Consider the following 22,607-nt stretch of genomic DNA (forward strand, 5'->3'; position numbering starts at 1 on the left):
AGTATTTACTTAACATAAAATATGCTTACCCCTCCCAAACGCAACTTCGATATCCACGCTGGCAATATCGCCATCTGTCTCCTCCATGAAGTTTAGGGGAATCACCTCGCTCCACATCCGGAACGCCAGATCCAGCGTCGACCGCTGATCCTCAACGGGGATACGGGAACTATATCCGCTCTCCAGGAGCCGCCACTTGATCACTTGCTTCTCAAACTTTTGCCCGTCACTATAACGCGGAATATTTGTCTGATTTGACTTCTCAATGTGTTCAGTCACCGCCACAGACCGTTTTGTAATGTGAATAATTTTATTATTGCTATCTAAATCTCTATCGGCAGAATTAAAATTTTGTTGACTTTTTAATCTAGTAACATATTCATCTAAGTATCTTTTTCTCCGCACTAAACTAGACTGTTCGGATGCCGAAACAGCCGTTTCGCCTGTAACAGCTTTAAGCAATAGATTTGTATCTGTGGCCGACCGCTTCCACGGGTGGTTTTTATAAGAATCCCCTAACGACGGCCGGCTTATTTGTTTAGTATTAGAATCAGGGTTTGGGTTAGCTTTCAGTAGGTTTTGCAGCACATCATTATTGTTCGCCGTCTCCAACTCTGCAGCGTCATCTGCCGCAGTCGCTCCCTTGTTCTCTTTATCGGAATTGCCGCACCGGGATGTGCTCATAAGTTTCTTCGTCCGTCTGTCTATGACCCCCGTCTCGGGAAGGTTATATTTTTTCTGATATTGCTTAATTGCTTGGCGGACCTCGAAGGATGTGCATGACGGCTCGCCTCCTTCCTGGGCCTGCAGTGACGCGAACAGTGACGAGAAGAGGTCGCGCCGTTGGCGGGTCTGAAGCCGACAGTGCAAGTAGCCGTACTTCTCGAGCTGTTGCTGAAATACAGGAATAACAAACCACGTGACTTTGAGGAAGGGCGAATAGGCTTACTTGTATTGATGAAAACTGACCGTTGGCATCAGGTGAAAGCTTTTATTTAAGTTGCGTTTTAAAGAAACCAGCGTATCGTCGTTCAGGAAACATATAATGCGAGTTTGTAGAAACAGACCATCTTAAAAAACATTCAATAACAGAAGACAAGAATAAGAAGAGATTCGATTCTATTTTTTAATTAAACCCTGTGGACGTTCTTTTCGAAGTATTAGAAATATTCATTACAAATGAATCGCAGGGTATGGAAAGAAAAAGAACAGGCTACGTTGGGCGCATATGCTGAGGATTTGATGACGATCAAGATCAATATAGACTCAATGATGAGTAAACCTAGGCTGTAACTTCAAAACAAAGTTTTTTCATTCATGTCTGTCATGTCTTATTACAGTTACGATGCCATTTTTTACGATAGTGACAATTTTGTTCATTTATGAGTGTCGCATCCGGCGGTCGGTTTAATTCCGGAAATTATGGAAGTTATTATTTCAAGGAGACGGGGGCGCTGCGGTGTGTCGCTAGCAGTGGCATTCGTACGTCTACAATTATGAACGTGTCTGATATTTCCATACGCCCACTTCCGCAAAACACTTGACTCAATTCACAATCTGCGAGCATATTCTTTCCGTTAACGCGCTTTTAGAAAAAAAACGATGATTGCTAAATTGGGACGTCAAGTGCCAGTCAATGAAAGCTTACGATTATAGTCAACATCCTGTTTATAGTCATGGCGTTGTTCAAACCGAGCACATGTGCGCCTCCTAATGAAGAGCGCAAGTCATACGGTTCCGGGACTTGTGTCAACAGACATCTGTCGAGTTGCTATGAGACGATTGGAGTGGTCGCTCCCACCGTCTGAATGTAGAAACGCGGCAGACAGAAATATGTTGTGGCTATATTTGTCAATTGCGGAAACAATCAAATAGATCAACGTTATATATTCTATGTTGGTTTGCTTCAAAACATAAACCTATCAACATGATTCTGTTAATGTTGATTTACTTCGGAACACCAGAATCAACATCATTCGTCCCCAAAGCAGTTATTTGAAAACTCCTCTACTTGATACGCATTCGTGTTTAAGTTTGTTTTGTTGTGGGACTTATTTTTAAATAAGCACGTCAAAAACAAGATGCTTGAAACAATATTCTGTTACGTATTGATATATGATGTAGATTTGTTTTTCGTTGTTTTCATCAAATTTCACGTGAATTCCGCGCGTACAAATGAAAGTACCGTTACCGCTACTTAACATTGTTTTCCCAAGCAATGGTGTGCATGTCTAACATAATTATGATCGTCATTCTTTCTGATGATGAGGACTAATGCTCTAAATGATACAAGGTGTGCATGATCAACTAAATGTAACCACATACATTGGCAAAAATCTTTAGTGCATAAAAAACAGTTTCCTTGCAGTTTTTCTGTCGATATCTTAGGATTTAAGAATGTGTAATTCAAAACGTCTGAAACCGATGCAACATTTCACGCTGCGTGCAGCATAACCGTATACATAAATGCGTTACGCATCGAAGTTTTGGCCAAGAACTGAGGCTTATTAAATAAAGAAAGTTTGATGTATTTCACATATCCATAAGCAGAATAAAAACTGTCTTTTATGCACAAGTTGAAATTCTTAAGAAAAATAGTTTTAAAAGTAAGTGGATTAAAAGCACAACATACCGGTGTGTTGACATCCATTAACATTTAATTGTGAACACCCACAAAGCCACGTGACCCTGCACCCTGATATTTGCGTGTTCATCCATTTTTAACCCTTTCAGTGCAGGAACCGATTTTTAAAGGCCTTTGCAAACAGTTTGGATCCAGATGAGACGCCACAGAACGTGGCGTCTCATCAGGATCCAAACTGTTTGCTATTCTGATAGTATTCTTTGAAAAAAATCGAAGAAAATGCTAATTTTAGAAATTCAGCAGAAGACATTTTAGCAGACGACAAATTTCCCAGCATGCAAAGGGTTAGTACAAAGGACCAGTCCTAGCAGAAGATTAGCTATGTTATTCAGGTAATTATTACCAAGTGTTAAAGTGCCTATCGCTTATCATTTCTGAATGTATAAAACCCTCAGTACAAGAACAAGAAAGGTTTTGAACGCATTTCTTAATACTTCCCAATAATGTCATCCTTTTTCATAAGAACCAATAAACCTTGGTAATGTTTAATAGGTGTCAATTTAATCTGAGTTCTAAATACTTGAACTACAGCATAAATGAGGATTGCTGTGTCAATAAACAAACACATGATTCATAATTTATGGATTATTTTTAATGATGCGTTAAAACGGGATTTCATTGTTTTTATATGTAATATCCTTGCATTTCATTCGTTATTTAAGTATAACGCTTAAACATGCGTCCGTGGTACAAATCTAATTGGTTGCTACTGATAATGTTCAACATTTTGTCATCAATTCCATTTTTTTGCAAATTATCTTATTTCATTATGTATACAAGAGTTGCAAAAAGAGCAGCGTGGTTAAATGGCATGACTTACGTGATGTCGTTATTACAAAAAAACGGGCATACGTCAATTCTAATTGCCAGGTTACACGTTATTTGTTTTGTTTATTTTCGCGATTTCCCTGATTCACGTGTCCGCCACGGACATTAAATACTTTTTAGTAGGATTTCTCAATAGCTTCAAATCCAGACCAATTTCTCCGTTGTATTTACAGAAGCTCCAAAAGTCGAAATTTAAATGGCAAGTTTTGTCGGAGGAACCATGGTCTAGTAATATAACATGTTAAATTTGTTTTCATTCGCAAAACATCTTATCACAATCCGGCGTATCGCACACACCTCTGCAGTTTTCAAAGCAGGCAAAATGAGGGCCCACTTGAAACTTTGGTTAACCGTGTTTACAGATCAACAACTCCAAGTGCCGATCTCTTCCATTCATATTACCGCTAATGACCATGAATGAAATGCCTTTTCCGCAAAGTGCAAACACAGAAATCCTTCGGACAACAAGCCATGTTTGCTTAACTTGTTTGATAAAACAATTGGCTATTTACGCGAAATTATTTGCTGATTTTACGACGTTTACATTTTACGACACCGGGCACACCCGTTTCTTTTTTTTTATATCTGTCATTTTGTCATAGCAACACCTTTGATGAATCAATGCTTTTGGCTTAGTGTAGATGATTAATAAAGATTTATATAGACTATGCGTCAACAAGATAAGTTTTTTTTGTAGGGCGTCGGTGTAAAAAGGCAAAGCCGCATTTGGTTAATGCGTATTTCAAGTACGATATAAGCTGAAACCGACTAGTTAAATATTTTATTCAAAATCTCAACTTTAGAAGATCGCAAGGCAAATTATTTTTATTATGAGAACGAAAAATAAAATGGTTATGTTGGTGTTTTATTGTTTTTTTATTGTAGTTGTTGTTTTTGTTAACCTTGCTGCTGCTACCGATGATGATGATGATGATGATGATGATGATGATGATGATGATGATGATGATGATGATGGTGGTGGTGGTGGTGGTGGTGATGATGATGATGATGATGATGATGATGATGATGATGATGATGATGATGATGATGATGATGATGATGATGATATTGAAAAAATGACTTACCGATGTCTAATGAAGATACTCGAAATATCAATAAAATGAAGACATTTTTTAACTTAAAAGTATGATAAATATCTTCGCAATAAAATTATGCAATAAACAACGTTCGACAGTTCTATTTCTCAAGCTATTGAGAAATTTGCTTGAGCAAAGGACCACTTTGGTCTCCAAATCGTGTTCCTAATTTCATAACACAGGGAGAGTATTTAGTTATTTATCAACGTTTAATAGTAGACTTAAATCACCCGCGATCACCCCCTGCGAACAGACGCTCGAACAATAGATTCCCATTACAGTATTCACGAACGAACCACGATAGCGCGAGACATTCAATGTTGAAATGTTATACCTAATTACCAAACAATGCATGCTTTAATTATAATTAAACCGCTTATATGTCGTAAAAAAGGCAGCGAAATTCCACGTCAACCAATGGTACCCCCACGAGTGGAATGCTCACTGCATGGGAGATTTTATCCATGTGAACACCGCGTTCATTGAGTAAATAGTCACACGTACATTCAAGATTCATATTACAGATCGTTATAATAATAAATGAGTCAACTAAGTTAAGTTGCAGTACACAATTTAAATCCGTGAATCTTATATAATGCCTGGTTTGACTGCAAACGTAATATTTTAACTACATTTGTGTCTAAAACGTAATATTTTTACTACATTTGTGTCTAAAACGTAACATTTTGACTACATTTGTGTCGGAAACAGCTTATTTCGTTCATAGCAAGACCTATGTAAGGCATCAAATCTACAATATCGTTTTATTCTTGCCTTAAATAAAGGACCAACTCATTGTATGTAATGAGGATGCAATACTACTCCAGCAGCTGGAGTTTCACTTCTTTATATTGATGTTATATTACGCTATTTACAAGTTACAATATTTACAAAACAACCTTCCTTGCATGTCACTAGACATTTAAGTATAACATTACTCATCATTAACGCTACGTAGTAGTATGCAGTAAGCAAATCCACCACGAGCAGAGTAAATTTAACACAAAATATTAAATACAAAGCAAACAACAATAAGCTTACACGAACCACGAAACAGCATTAATTTACACCATAAAAAACTCTATGAGCCCCGCATTTTAAAATCCGGGCTTATCTTAAAGACTGTTATTGTATTTTCGTTTCACGGAAGTCTCTTACTAGCAAAAAATCAGTTTACGCGAAAAGTGCCTTCCCTAATAAAAACTGTGCGGTCTGTACAGGCTAATCTGGGACAACATATTACACACATGTATTAAGTCCCGATGTCCCAATGCGCAGCTGAATTGGCAATATGATATGACAAACTGTACAACCAATGAAGACATCAGTCGTATTACATTTCATTCCCGACACACTGAATTATCTAACACAGACCCCACGTACGATTCAGCATCAGACAAGATTTATATTGTAATTTACCAAATATCCGTGTTATTCAGTAACACTGTACAATAATGTAACACCTCATCAAAACGCTATTTGTGCATAATCTCATATTGCATCGAGTCTAATGTTACCTTTTATATACTCGCTGGTGATTGTATCGCATGCCGATCACTCGGTGTAAATGCGCCATATATGATGTATTTCACGAATCTGGTGGATGAGTGTAGTTTTCGGTAAATGCGTATCGTCCCATATTAGCCAGTGCAGTCAACACATGCTAATCAAGGACCGCACTTTCCGCCTAAACTGGCTTTTCGGTAAGACGAAACATATTTTGAACGAAAGCTTTCCTTAAGCTGGAAGTGTTCTCCCTGATTGGCCTGTGCAGACTGTGCAAGCTTTTCTGGAACGACACTTTACGCTCTTTCATTAAGCCCCATTCGCCCAGAAAGAGGCTCATGTAATAACGCTCCGTGCAAAGTTCTCATGAAATCTGATGAACCACCGGGCATGTTTGCTAATGCATATTGAAGAAACAGCAGTTGCTAATGATAGCCGGCGAATAATCAAAGACCGGCAATCGCCAGACTAACACTTGTTATTGATAAAGAAAATGCATATCAAGACGTTCAAAATTCACTCCAGTCTCTGAGAATCAACAGCAAGTTTCCTTGTTTGTGTGAGAAGTAAAGAATACCCAGTCGGAGTTAATTTTCGGAGCAACGTTGCTTTTTACCAGAGAGATACGGACGTATCTGTTATCAAGGAATTTCATCATAATAAAATATCCAAGTAGACGCAAAGACACACATTATTTTACATTTTTGTTACTTTGTCCTATTTAGAGACACACAAGTCTTTATAGAGGGCATAAGTGCCCCTTTATATACAGCATGTCTGCAACGACACAGGTCTTTTAAAAATAAAAATAAAACATAGAAAAAAAATAGTGCTTGCTTTCATGTACGAAAAATGTTGCATATGCGCAGATGAAGACTTATTATTTATTTATGTTTTATTGCATAAATTAAAAAATGGAGTAACTGAATTAAGCATGTAAAATATAATCATTTTTACGGTTAAATTACACTTATTGTTATATTTCTTAAACAAGCTATTTCATGTGTCATAGAAATGGAGTGCAATTTATTTAACGATTCAGGTTGATGTTTTTGTGAGTAAAATATTACTTTAATTATTGTGTAAGTATATCCAAATTTGATAAAAACCATACTTAATCATATGAGTCGCGGTCTGAGAAAACTGGGCATAATGCATGTGCGTAAAGTATCGTCCCAGATTAACCTGTGCAGTCCGCAAAGGCTAATCAGGGATGACACTTTCCGATGTTATGGTATTTTTTGTTTAAAGGAAGTCTCTTCTACGCAAAAATCCAGTTAAGGCGGAAAGTGTCGTCCCTGATTAGCCTATGCGGACTGCACAGGCTAATCTGGGACGACACTTTACGCACATGCATTAAGTCCAGTTTTTTTCAGAACGCAACTCATATCATGTACCTCGTGTTAATCCTCGAGAAGATGATCACACACCATTGATAATTGGTATCATACTAATTGTGTAGACAATACTTAAGTCTTCTTACAATTACGGTTACAAAAAACAATATTGCGTTCCATCACAAATCATTGCATTTAGGGAGCAATTGATCTTTTATATCCTTATCACAGTTTCGCATTAAATTTACCACATGAAACGCAGTCATGAATGTTTGACCCTCGGGGCTGTTTTTCTTCGATGCACGCATTATTTGTACGTAAAATGGATTATATTCGTCTGCCCTTGTCTTCTTTGATATTTCAATACATTACTAATTGCGTTATTGTCGTACTCCTTTAAGAACAATAATATTATGCGCGCAACAAATTAATCGGCTGTAAACTTCAATAAACACTTTAACATTGGCATTATTATAGACGCAGTGATGCAAAGGTGGTGGATGGTTACGTTTTTTATCAATGAAAATACATCATGTTTAAACATTGTGAATTACGTGTGAGTTCAATAACAAACGTGTCTGCTTGGTTCGTCAAGCATGTGTTTGCATTCACAAATTCGTTTAGTTTACGCTTATAACCAATTATCTGACAATAAAATAAATATACACCGATATAGCTTTGAAGTTCTCAATAATTGATGATATACATAGTGTGTGCATTGTTCAATGCCGTCAATAACTACTGACGTATAAGGCTGTAATTAAACCTTGCATTGAATAAAGAAGTAAAAAACAAGTTATGTGTTTGTCAGAAACACAATGCCCCCTATTGCGCCGCTTTGAAGCCATACATTTAACCTTTGACCTTGAAGGATGACATTGACCTTGTCCTTTCACCACTCAAAATGTGCAACTCCATGAGATACACATGCATGCCAAATATCAAGTTGCCAACTTCAATATTCAAAAAGTTATGGCCAAACTTTCACGAAAGTTAAAGTTTTAGGAGAGAAAAATACCATGATATTTGACCTTTGACTTTGAAAAATGACCTTGACCTTGACTTTTCACCACTCACAATGAATGATGAATGAATGACAGACAGACAGGCCAAAAACAATATACCCCCGATTTTTCGATAAGGGGGCATAAAACAGCTATTGCAACCATGAGCTTCCGTGGCTTTGCTAGAAAGGAACGTCATTTCTAACGTTAAGCTTTGATCTATTATAATCTAGTTACTAATTTCGTTGTGTTTAGTGCAAGCCGGTATGTCATAATAATTACACAACAATGGTCGCCAAGCATGGCATGGGTTCATTTCGGTTAATACCCAGTCCACCCAGTTGGCAACTTTGCAGTAAAACGGCCGGTCAAACGTCGGCGAATGAGCTTATGTTGGCCATACTATACAAACAGTTAAACGCGAGTATCGGATTAGCGCAAGCAGATAATATACGCGTGTTTACATGAATGTATACATGAGCTTATTATTCGAGTAATCAACACGTATAATTCCCAATGTATTTTATATACATGAGCTTAACCTTAAGAGGTGGCTGTACAGTGGAACGGCTGATGAACTTCGGAGACTAAGATTGCGTCAGCCGATTATCGGATTATCACAAGGCAGATAGCATACACGTGCTAGTAGGAATGCATACTTGTGCTTACTAGTCGAGTAATCAACTCGTGTTCCTTACCCCTTTGCATGCTGGGAAATTTGTCGTCTGCTAAAATTTCGTCTGCTTAATTAATTAATCTCCAAACTGTTTGCAAAGGCCTTCAAAATTCGGTTCCAGCACTGAAAGAGCTACATATTGAATGGATATATAAGTAAACATTTCATAGATTAAAGTCACTAAACATACCATTTCAGAATAGTTCTAATTTGCGCTAGCGTAATGCGTGAAAATGGCGTGTTTCGTTGTTAAATTTTGAGCGTTCAATTTGCTATTAAATGATACGGGGACTCATGACTGGATAATTAACCAGGGAAACTTATAAATACGAATTTTCAGATTAATGTTATATCACGTAACACTGACCTTGGCTTCCATTTGAACGCTTGATTTAGTTGGGTATTTTTCAAAAGGATATTTGACAACCATGGGGCCCATATAAACTCGGTCCATGCATTCAATGATGAGATTCTCGTCTGATACATAACTGTGAGCCGCGTCATTCGAAAATGTATCATATGAGTCGCGTTCTGAGAAAACTGGGCATAATGCATGCGCGTAAAGTGTCGTTCCAGATTAGCCTGTGCAGTCCACACATGCTAATCAGGGACGACACTTTCCGCTTTTATGACATTTTTCGTTTGAATGAAGTCTCTTCTTAGCAAAAATCCAATTTAGGCGGAAAGTGTCGTCCCTGAGTAGCCTGTGCGGACTGCACAGGCTAATCTGGGACGACACTTTACGCACATGCATTATGCCAGGTTTTCTCAGAACGCGACTCACATGTAACATGCGTAGAGTGTTCATAAAGCTCCATACCAGCTGCGCAGTCGTTTAGACTGGTCAGGGGCTGCGATGCCCACTATTAACCCATTTATGCCCAGTGGACTCTTCCACCCTTCTAAATTGGATCAATTTATTTCCAAAAGTAGGGGTGTCTGGTATGTTTATTTCTATATTTAGAATATTTCTTACAGAATTTTTTTAAGCAAACAGCGCAGACCCAGATGAGACGCCGCATCATGCGGCGTCTCATCTGGGTCTACGCTGTTTGCAATGTCCTTTTTTCAGGACGCTAGGCATGAATGGGTTAAGTCACGCAAAGTTTAATAGTCTAATCAGGGGAAAGTGTAGCTGCTGACAAGACTGCGCGGATGCGCAGGCTTTTCTGGATCTACGCTGGCCAAATATGGCATAAGACCCATTTTCGCGTGACGCGTCTTGTATAGGCTCTTGGTCAATTGCCTTAAATAAAAGGCTTGAGGATTTACTAAAATCTCTATTATAATAATGTCAGAAGAATTTTGTTACTCCTATTGTACTAGTGACCTATATTATATAAAGTTTGCATGTCACGTGGATTTTGCATCCCATAACTTCCTATTTGAATTAATTTGTAGCACGAGTTTTCATTTGATACAAAAATCCGTCGTAAAGCGGTTATTGTGACATTTCGCATCGGATTGCGAAACGAGTAAAGAAAACAAATATCGCTGCAAAATGAACAGAACAAAGATATGATGATAAAACTAGCACTAAGTAACATTGTCTTCGTCTATAGGTATAAGGTACTAAGATGACCTGCTTTGTCATAGTAGGACATAATGTATATATAACGTTGACAAACGGATCTTTCAACGCTGTCGAGCGAAACAGTTGATATCAGTGTATATCCATTGCGCGTATTTCATAAGACAACGGTATGAATCCCACCAGAAAACGTTTTACCGACGTAATTTTTAATTAATTGTGCATACGCGGCCAATTACAGATAAAACGCAAGGTGTCACCGTGGTGGATAATCCGCTTCAAGAGTACACGCAATGTATCATTGTTATTTTAATGTAAAAACGCCTAGTAGCAAAGTCACGAAGAATGTCATTGTAAACAAATGATCAAATGTCCGACGTGTCGAATAAACACAAAATTCTCCAAACAATGCTATCTTATATCAGAAATACATATAATGGCAACATATAGTCAGAACATTAAGTATTCTAGATAAGGTCGCTTTAATAAACATGCATTTATAGTAACTCTTTTATATAGTTACCAACCGTTTGATTTACATTTAGTTACAAGAAAGTGTGCGTGCAATTGTTTTTGTGTGTGTGTGTTACCGCTAGCTTAACAGTGTAGATTCGGCAATACTGACATATTTCGCTATGACGAGTCACAACACTAATTCAGTCGGTAAATGAGATTGTTACAAGGTTATATCTACAGGTTAGACAGATAGACAGACCGTCAATATAGAGCCATTCAAAAAAGTTCCTAGCTCTTAAATTCACTTGTACGTCGCTGGTACAAACAGACGGGTCGTGACATTATGACTAGAACATGTCTGTGAATGAGATTGTAACAAGGTTATATCTACAGGTCACACAGACAGACAGCCTTCAAATATAGAGCCATTTAAAAAAAAGTTCATAGCTCTTAAATACACGTGTACAGCGCTGGTACAAACAGACGGGTGTGTGACATTATGACTAGAAAATGATATGTCCTGATAATTCTGTCAAGTTAAGGGTCATTCCAGATTTGCTTGTGCACACTGCACAGGCAAATCTGTGGCGACACTACACGTACATGCAGTAAGCCTAGTTTTTACATACATGTACATGTAACGTGGTTCATTTGAATGACATGCTCGAACGTTGATTCTAGTACAGTTTTAACCATTGGGGCATTGTAACTTGTCTCTGTAAAATAATGGTTTTGACGTGAAAATAAACATCACGCCTTCGTTAAGGGATCGGCATTTTTACGTATTTCGAATAGGTGCAGAACAAAGTTCGAATGCGCTTAAAAATAATGCACATATATTGTGAAGATACATGAATTAAGTGCACATCGAGTAAACTTTGATGAATTGTAAATGCATTTTACAACATAAAATGCGATTGATATAATCTTGATTGAAACGCACTCAGTGTACCATCAATGCGAATTTCATAACTATCAGCAGATGCATATTTTTGTTTATACAGCAATGTTAACTAAATTTCGGTTAATCAATATTTCATTCATAACACACATGTGCGTTATCATTGCAATCGATCATTAATAAACTATCATGGGCTTAACCACAAAGAATGTTAAAACGACGGTCTAATCCTAAATTGTCCCATTCATTAAAGCGCATCTGCAGAAGGACTTTACCTTTATATTGCTGAAAAACGGCATGCTCTGCCATAAATCGCTAATTGTCAATAGAGATCGTAATAAAATCCGTGGTGGTAAACCGTGCGTTTGCTAAATGTAGTGTTTACTATAAACTAATTTATTATGTCATAAACGACGGTCGAAACCAATTCGTGATCTCTATAGAGCACATCTGAACAAGGGTCTCAACAAACCAGATTTATATCAAACCTTGCTAGCAATAACATATCAAATACCATTTAATTGCCATCTCTACACTCAATCGCGTCGATAAAAAAGATGAATGAAACCTGCACGATGTTGAACATGCTTACCGCAAAAATGCAATATTCTTTATAATAGGTTCCGCATCAGGAATCTCGTATTCCGGATAATTGTTCTAGGAGCAAGTACCAAAACATGCGGTCAGTCAGGTAGACATGATAGCAACCGGTTAATATGGACACCAACGTGTCCCCACAATGCCGATCATAGTGCACATAATATGAGATGCGTCATGCGAAAGTGGGTGTTATTGAATTTGCGACCTACGTATCTTCAGACCAGCCAGCACAGTCTTGTCAAGAGCTACACTGTATGCTTCAAAGTCATAAATTTATGAAATACACTTATCCAAACTTAAGACAATTTATTAATTTTGCAAACAGTTTAATTGACCTTTACCCGACACGCCCAAAATACAATCCGTTTTCATTTGAGCTTGCTATTGTCTAAGTTTCATCCAAGAACGTGCAATGAAAAATAAAACTATTGGCCTGAGACAACATGTTTGCTGTTTTTTATCATTTACTATTTAGTATCAGTGACCTTGACCTTGACCCGAGTCTCCCCTCAAATACAATCCCAAACTAGGTCAACATGCACGCTACCTATTTTCACAATTTCATAGCAATATCTTCATACAAACTTAAGCGTTTATTTTCTTTCTATTTAACCTTGCCATGACACGCATACAACAATTTCAAGCTAGGTACCCATGCAAGCTGGTCATGTCCCAAGTTTGATAAAGATCAATCAATGCAAGCTAAAACCTGTTTGACTCTGCCCTCCAGTACAAAACCGACCGACCGACCGCCCGAAAAACATAACCCGTCTAACAAGACAGATTGTTCAACTTTGTTGAAAACCTGGTTTCAAAGCTCCCGAAACAATTATCTTCAAGAAAACGTCCACGTTTTTTTTTTATATTACGCTGAAACTCTAGAAACACGTCTCTTTTGCACGTATTTACAAGCAAGATTACGCAAGTCTAATAGCGTTGCATGAGTTTTACGGATTTCATGCATACGGCAATGACATGACATCGCGGATTTTTGGTCGGCTAGTTACTGAGAGCGACAATTAGCTGCTAGTTTCTACAACATCAATATTACAACCATAATGTCCAAAGGCAAGACGTAATTCCCCGCTCTGAAATTGAGTAACCACACTCCCGATATCATAATAATTTGTATCTCTCTCGCTCAATATTGCGTGCAGTTGGTCGATTTTGAGTGTCTGGAGACTGCCATTTGACCCTCTAATTCAGCACGCCAGACCGGTCGTATAAATTCGGTAAAGAAAACGGTTCCGCCGAAAATTCGGTAACTAAACCACTCGCCGTCGAAGCGAAAGAAGTCAAAGGAAGGTATGGATATGCGTGAAAACACGCAAACATTTGTCTGGTAAAAAGTTGTTTCAAACGATGACACATGCCGTATAGAAACACTTGCACAACAAATTCTCTGTTTTAAATATTAAAATTATGTTTCCAGTCTTTGTTTACGAAATTTGCTAATAATTAAATTCACCATTAACTTCATTCAACTAGGTTATTTAAGATTTAAATGCTGTAAAAATTGATCGATGTTAAATGTTAAAACAGGTTTGACGAAACCGCGTATGTTTCAGTAATGACAAATATATATTTAAAATAGTCACATTAAATGTACTAGTTTTATTCCGCAGTAACCGGTGCATTTATGTAAATTAATGCGGTAAGATTGGATGTTCGTACAAAACAGATAGACAGGACCCGGCCTTACCTGGTCCGACCTGGCACACGCATGATAGCACAATACACCTAAAGTCACTAATAACATTGCACGAAACCTCACCAACTGCATGCTCCGACCCCCGATCTCAAATCTTGAAACCAAATATCGCAAAATTGAAGTGCCTCAAAAATTGTTCGCATACTGTCGAAGCACTCGCCTGTGCATAATAAAATCGCTCAGCTATTATTTTATCAAATCAATTAAACGTTAGAACACCCCGCGTCAAACAAGGCGTTGTATTATTATTGTGTGAAGTCGGATACCGTAGCTGATTTTAGTATTGTTACGTGGCTCGAACACAGGGGTCGAATTATGTCAAGTCACTCAGTGAACAAGCACATTTTTCCATGTTTTATAGTGCATATCGTTCAAGCGAAGAAACATAAAAGATGAAGATAATGACATCCCGTTCTTATGTTTGTATTGTAGAATTTCGAGATAAACTTTGCACGATGCAAGGTCGCTTATCAACAAAAGGCATAGATAATTGGTTTACATTTCAATCTTTGTGCTGAATAATGAATGAGTTGACCTTCCCATCCACGATGCACAGTTCTGTTTGTGTTATTTTTCGCACAGACCAGCAATGTTATTTAAGTTCGAAGTGGACTTGTTTACCGTTTTTATCAAACCGATATTTTTCAATAATTATCTGTAATAAAATTACATGTATATGTTTTAAATGTTGTCTCCAAATTAGTAAGCAATATAACCAAGCAATACACTTCATCACTATGCGTACATAATACCAAATAAATGCAGTGATCGCATTTCATAAAACAAGAAGGAATTATGAAATACATTCGATATGCAATGACTTTATAGAAAAACAACTGCAAGGTAAAACCAAGAATACCCTGATGACATTAATATTGATAATACAAAAGTACGTGCAACATAACACTGCGGGACTAGCACACTGCGATCATCATATCAACGAGCTCGCAAAGTATAACTTACAAAAAAGAACCAGGGTGCTTTTAATTAATATACTAGATCAGTCAACGAACGAGTTTATCACCGTTAATATATCTGTTAATGTAGAATTCTGAACTGAAAATGTCACCATCAGAGAGAAATAAAACTGAAATAAAAGTCGTACAATACAAGCACAATACAGGCATGTTACAATAAGTAAACGTTAACCGCTTTAACCTTTTGCATGCTGGGAAATTTGTCGACTGCTAAAATGTCGTCTGCTGAATTTCTAAAATACGCATTTTCTTTGTTGTTTTTTTCAAAGAATACTATCAGAATAGCAAACAGTTTGGATCCTGATGAGACGCTACGTTCTGTGGCGTCTCATCTGGATCCAAACTGTTTGTAAAGGCCTTGAAAAATCGGTTCCAGCACTGTAAGAGTTAGCAAAAAACAACCAGACTGCTGAAGAGCCTTACAATATGTTGGTTGTGTAATAGAGAACACTAAAAGGTCACGTTGAACTTAATAGATTGTTAGCGATACCATTTTTTTAATATTTCGCAATATTATGCTATAACTCAAGTTTATAAAATATTTGACTAAACTAGAGCTTTGTCACAGACGTGACGTATACCCCCACGTGTTGCATTGACACAGACTATTTTGCATGCTGTCTTCACAAAACAAGAAAATGTAATTAATGGAAATTTTTAAGAAATTTATGCCATTATTATTTACAGCCATTTTGACCTTTGAACTCTTGAATTTTTTCCCATGACACACCGTCCAATAGCTGTGAACAAAATTAATGTAAACAGTCATTTTAAAATCTCAAAATGAATGACACAGTCATGGTCCAGACAAGATCATTTATTGCCATTTCTGACCTTTGAACTAAAAGTGTGACCTTGACCTTGGAGATATCGACGTTATTCTTTCGCGCGACACACCGTCCAATGATGGTAAACAAAAAAGCCAAACGATTTCAAAATCTCACAACTAACGACATAGTTATGGCCGGACAAGCTCATTTATGGCCAGTTTTGAACTTTCAACTTTAAGTGTGACTTTGACCATGGAGATATCGACGTAATGCTTTCGCGCAACACATCATCTAATTATGGTGAACAAATGTGCCAAAGGATTGTTAAATCTTACAATGAATGACATAGTTATGGCCCGGACAAGCTAATTTATGATCGTTGAACTCAAAGTGTGACCTTGACCTTGGAGATATCGACGTAATTCTTTCGCGCGACACACCGTCCACTGATGGCGAACAAATTTGCCAAATGATTTTAAAATCTCAAAATAAATGACAAAGTTATGGCCCGGACAAGCATTTGACCCTTGAACTCCAAGTGTGACCTTGATCTTGGAGATATCGACGTACTTTTTTCACACGACACACCGTCCCATGATGGTGAACAAATGTACCATGTAATTTTAAAATCCAACAATTGATGACATAGTTATGGTCCGGACAAACTTTCGGTTTAAAACACACTAAGTGACCCCGTGACCTAGTTTTTGACCTGGCATGACCCATATACAAACTTGACATTGACATCATCTAGATACAACTTGTGACCAAGTTTGGTGAAGATCGGATGAAATTTCGGGACAGACCGACAGACCGACGGACCGACCGACAAAGTGAATCCTATATAGCCCCCATTACCAGTAATAGGGGTATAAATATTATACTTGAAGTTTTACGGGTAAAATGATTGTGAGAAAACCTCGCAATTATGCGTTATTACTCTCTGTGGTATGGCAAGCGGTTCGACGCATCATCCCAAGAAACTAGGTTTCTCAGAAAAAGAACCTAGGTTCTCATGAAAAAGCTAGTTTCTTGGGATTATGCTAGGTTCTAATGAGAAACTAGGTTTTTTCATGAGAACCTAGGCTCTCATTTTAAAACCTTAGTTTACGCTCGAGAACCTAGGTTCTCACGATAAACTAGGTTTCTCAGAATGAGAACCTAGGTTCTTATGAAAAACCTAGTTTTTCCGCATACATTGTCAAAAGTACTTTTAATCTGTTCTCGAATTCTAAATTATTTCGCGAACACAACAGCGCAAAATAATAATAACGCTCGTTGCAGTGCACCGAACAACGGGACACAACAAGGATACGAAAGTAAAAAAAGAAACGAGTCATGACATTTCGCGGTTATTGTATGACATTTGAAAAATTCCAATTTGACATTGAAACATTGTTTTTTTGTTTATATATCGGTTATTACACGCGAACGTTTGTTAATCACGTCGTATATTAAATTCAAACTTTCGGGACAAATAAACAATCTACCCGATGGGTATCGAGTAGTTTAGTAGAGTAATTTTTTTCATTTGAATAATGCGAAATGATCAATGTTTGGAGTAAAACCTTTATAATAAAAGTCCAAATGGTCATAATGGTTAATCACATGCTTTTATTAATATTTAGACAGATAAAGGCATACCTACATTTAACAATTTATAACTATAATCATTATTTAGATACAAATATGTTCACATATTAATGTGTTGAATAGAATAACCCTAATTGCTACCAACATGTAGTTTCATATGGAATTATATAGATTCATAATTGGATTGTGTCGAATAACCTTAATTAGTTACAATCAGGAACTTGCATCGGACAATGATCGTTGTGGCATTTTTATTGTTTATGTTGTTGATCACTCTACGAGTCCGGATTGCATGTATATAAACTTAAGCAAAATCCTGTACTGTACATAATCTAATTAAAACACAAACTAGTCAGGTTTGAGTAACAATTTTTCAAGTCAATTTGTAAATTGCATGAAAGGCTAATGTAAATAAACATAAACAATGAACATAAAAGATGCCGCAATTATCAGCATCATATCGTTTCAATGCACGCTTCCATCGTTTAAGATTACCATAGCGGAAAGGTATAGTCACCGACAAACAGTCGTACTACATAATACATTCACCTTTCTATTTGTTAATTAGATTAGCATTTTATAAGAGAATACATCTACCGGCGCGGACCTAGTTGTAGATTTAGCGTTGACAAATATATTGAGAACTTCCGTTTATCGTTTTGCAGTTGTAAGATTGGTTGTAAAGACGCAGACGATATCGCTAAATTAAGGGCAGTATTCAAAGCAAGAAGCTGTCAGCTACATTTCTGTTAAGGCGAAAAAAATAAAACTTGCTCTTAATGAAGGCTGTCTAATAGTATTGTTGTTGGTGGTGTTGTTTTGTTCTAAATTAACGAGTCACACCAAGATCAAACGAATGACAAAATGAGCAAAACTCAAATAATTAAGTAGAGGCAGTAACATGCTCAGCCACTGAACCGTATCAAATATGCACCAAACATGTCTTTATACCATACCCGTCGATTTTACTATCTTAGACAATGCTCGGTTAATCTTGCTTAACAAAATGAACTAGAATTGCAATCGCGCTAAAGATCATAACGATGAGGAGAAAGATGCGTATTTACTTAGGCTTAACGTTGACCAGTTGCCCAGTGTCCACGCGGACAGTAGTGCCCAGCCTACTCGGGTATTATCGTCTTCCCATCAACGTGGGAAAGTTTGAAAAGCTGGTCAGTTATCATTCACGTGTCCGAAAACGCGGGCGAGCAGCGAATACTCAGGACACTTAGGAACGCGGATACTAGATTCCGACCTTAATGAAAAGCTGCTCTTTCGTGAGCATACAATTCTATACATAGGACGTACTCAGCGATAAAGCAATAAATATATACATACATTTTGTTATGTTATCCTATGCGCTGAACGGCTTCTACATGTACATGTATACAGAGGTTGATTCCACCATAAGCATATTTTAAGATAAATGATTTAGTTAATAATACACATGTATCTGATATATGTATCTATTGATTTAATAAATGATTGGACAATAAAGTAAAAACTTATTCGTCAAATAAGACGTAGATTTATGAAAAAAAACGTTATGGAAATTTTGTTAAAAAATCTTTGTTAAGCACCGATAATATTTATGAACCATTAAGTCTCGTGTATGTTGTTTCAGCAGTATAATCGGTCATAAACGTTCCACAAAATGACTGATATATTTCTTGTGAGTAGTATACCAGCGGTTATTGCAGTAAAGCTTCCTTACCAAGGAAGACTTTGCATAAAATAGTTTAAATCAACGTGAACGAGCTGACGAGTTTTTGTATTTTACAAGACCAAAACGGTAAAATGAATAAATCGTACATATAGTGATTTAATTGATAAAGAAAATGTCGCGTTAAAAAAAACACATACTCATTAAGTACCATGCTTTCATGTCAAAGACATATCGCCCTAAAGAAAACATTTGCGACGAGTGAGCAATAACATCTTATTTGTAAAATTGATTGATATTGCCACGGGAAGGAACGCAGTTCTGCATCAAATGAGCGTAAAACGACTGAATAAAAACGTAATGTAGCATTTTTAACCCATTTATGCCTAGATTCTAGAAAAAAGGCCTTGGCTAACAGCGTAGACCCAGATGAGACGCCGCATGATGCGGTGTCTCATCAGGGTCTGCGCTATTTGCTTAAAGGAATTTCTGAAATAAATATTCCAAATATAGAAATAAAAATACTAGTCCTCCCTAATTTTGGAAATAAATTGATCCAATTCAGAAGGATGGGAGAGTCTACTAGGCATAAAATGGTTAAAAGTACAATAAGTCTCTACCCATCTGCACCGTCTTAAGTATTCTTTTCGGTCGTCAACCTACGCTAATCCGCCTGTCTTGATAAAATAGCGTTATAGCTTTATACCTGTTTAATGACGTCGTAAAATTCGTACGACCCGTCTTAGAGATTCACGTTAGTCTTAACAACACCACGAAAATGAGACGCCCAGGCTGCGTTTATATAAAATCTAAATGTAGACTTTTCGATTGTGCCAAAAGCAGTTTCTTCTTATAAAATTTGCATCTTGACAGAACTTTTTTTTAAATGACACCAGACTGAACTTCAGGAAAATTGGCCCCAAACTAAGTGGAAAAAATCAAACTCCCATGCACTGACCCTCCAGATCGCTAGACTGTACATATGTTCATATAAACGCTCAAAGCATTTGAGAACTAGCGCCAAACTGATTTTTAACCCATTTATGCCTAGCGTCTATAAAAAAGGCATTGACAAACAGAGTAGACCCAGATGAGACGCCGCATCTCATCTGGGTCTGCACTGTTTGCTTAAAGGAATTTCTGTAAGAAATATTCTAAATATAGAACTAAGTATACTAGAAATCTCTAATTTTGGAAATAAATTGATCCAATTTAGAAGAATGGGAGAGTCCACTAGGCATAAATGGGTTAAAACTGGCCCCATCATAATATGAAGAAATTACGCTCACCTCCGCCTCAATCTTGTTGTGGACGGACAGGGACGCCTTCTGATTATCATACAGTAGCTGATCCCTATGGTCCCGATACTGAAAGAACCGCTCCCCTATCACCATGGTTACCAGGCCCAAGAGAACGTTAACTGCACAGGTGACGGCAATTAGTCGCGTCCATTGACTGGCCATATTCCGATCACTTTTACGTTAATCCACAGCGTTGACCAATAACGTTAGACGTAATCCTCGTAACGTTAAGACGCACGTTCTTTATCGCAATAACTTCATGCATTTAACAATCACTTGCAATAAATGTCGCTTTTTCATATTTACTGCTATCTGCATTCACTCATAGTTGACGTTATGTAAAAATTGCCTTATTCTAATAAATTATGAAATCCAAAACGTCTGAAGATTTCAAGACAACGTTATCTACTATGTTAATTTATCTATACGTTTAATCGACTAATTAGTCAGTTAATATCGAAAAAATCGGTCAATTCCCTAGAACAATATCGCCCAAACAATAAATGACAGTTATCAGATAAAAATGTTTTAAGTACCATACACGGTTTTACGATGCAATCTTATTTCGACCTAATCTCTCGGTTTATGCAATCGAATATCATCCACTAAATAATGTTTAAATACCACTACACAAATCTTTATTTAAATAAATTCCACTAAATTTCCAAATAATTTTCTCTAAAGCTCTGTTACTTCATTCATCAAATAAAGTTGGTATCCAACTATTCCATGCGGTAGAATACAGCACTCTTAAGTATCTGGCGGCACATTATTAAGTGTTTTACTATTTCCACTGTCGTATTTTATAGTTGTACCACGTGGTTCTCTGTGGTCACACCCCCGAATACGTGATATTAAAGTTGTCACATGAAGGCGGCCTGTATTTATACGAGACTTTACTTGGTCCGACACCAGTCGTAAACCCGATTGTACCACGGCCTATGCATGTCTAGCATAGATAGCCGCGATCCATTTGTTTTACCAGCGATTCAAGCGTATTCGTAACAGCTGGGTAATTGTCTACTTCTCGAACATATTTGAACGATTGACACTGGTTTAAATCCAACTTTTGAAATTTCACTACTTTTTGGTTCAAAGCTTAAAGGCAACCCTATAAAAAGTACCGTATTGTAAGTAAACTCCGTCAAATGCATGTGTCGCTTTAACTATATGTATATATGAATCATACTTCAAATGCAAAACCTTATCGGAGTTTAAACGCAGTTGTCAAATAAAAGAGGACCGCTTTAAATACTCCCTCTCTGATACCACTAGGTTTAAGTTTTAAGATCGTTTTACGGCCGCTCAAACAGCGAATGAATTGTCTGCAATACACAGTGGTAGACAAAACATGAGAGCACAAAACAATATTAGTACTCTACGAAACAAGTGTCTGCCAACTGCGCATGCGCAGAACAACCGGTTATAATTTTCATACATACATCTTTCATACACCGCTTGGCTACAGATTCAGTTGTATTATCTCAGCAAATAATAATGGTAGCCGGGAGTTATTGCTTAGACGAGGCAGACATTGCACTTATCGGCTATTGTTTCAAAGGAACAACTCTCGCCAGGGCGGTCTAACAATGACGAGACGTTACTTCTCGCTATGATGGATACGAGGCGAAGCTGGGTGGCTGAAAGCGTGCTTTGAAGCATCTTATATATAGAACAATTAGAATTGGAATGATATTTGTTAATAACCATGAACCAGTCGAAAATTGCACGCCAATGATTGATTTGACCGGACATGGTTTATAGTTCAGCGAACAATATTAGAACGCGTCTTTAAAATAAATAATTTGAAAGCATCGTTGAAAACAACGTGCTGGGCGAATGCATCTAGAATAGCCAATAAAATATCTTTGAGCTATGCGAATAAAATATACACCAAGATAAATATATTTTTTACATAATGTGTATTTGTGTTGGTCCGAACACGTATGGGGGATATTCTAATTAATTGATATAAAATTTCAAACTCGATACGAACAATAGTTGTCGGTACC

The 22,607-nt window shown here is 37.2% G+C and overlaps 1 protein-coding gene across 1 annotated transcript in view; it reads right to left on the reverse strand.

Moving 5' to 3' along the window:
• Positions 1-21,907, reverse strand: part of LOC127863847 (matrix metalloproteinase-21-like) — a 33,322-nt gene extending 11,415 nt beyond the window's left edge. Inside the window, exons 1-2 of the mRNA XM_052403518.1 lie at positions 20,584-21,907; positions 30-894 (exon numbers count right to left, since the gene is read on the reverse strand). Coding sequence (XP_052259478.1) covers positions 30-894; positions 20,584-20,757 — 1,039 coding nt within the window. The 5' untranslated portion in view covers positions 20,758-21,907. The remainder of the gene's footprint in view (positions 1-29; positions 895-20,583) is intronic.
• Positions 21,908-22,607: the final 700 nt, after the last annotated feature.

This window comes from Dreissena polymorpha, unplaced genomic scaffold (genome assembly GCF_020536995.1).
Source record: "Dreissena polymorpha isolate Duluth1 unplaced genomic scaffold, UMN_Dpol_1.0 chrUn048, whole genome shotgun sequence".
NCBI lineage: Eukaryota > Metazoa > Mollusca > Bivalvia > Myida > Dreissenidae > Dreissena > Dreissena polymorpha.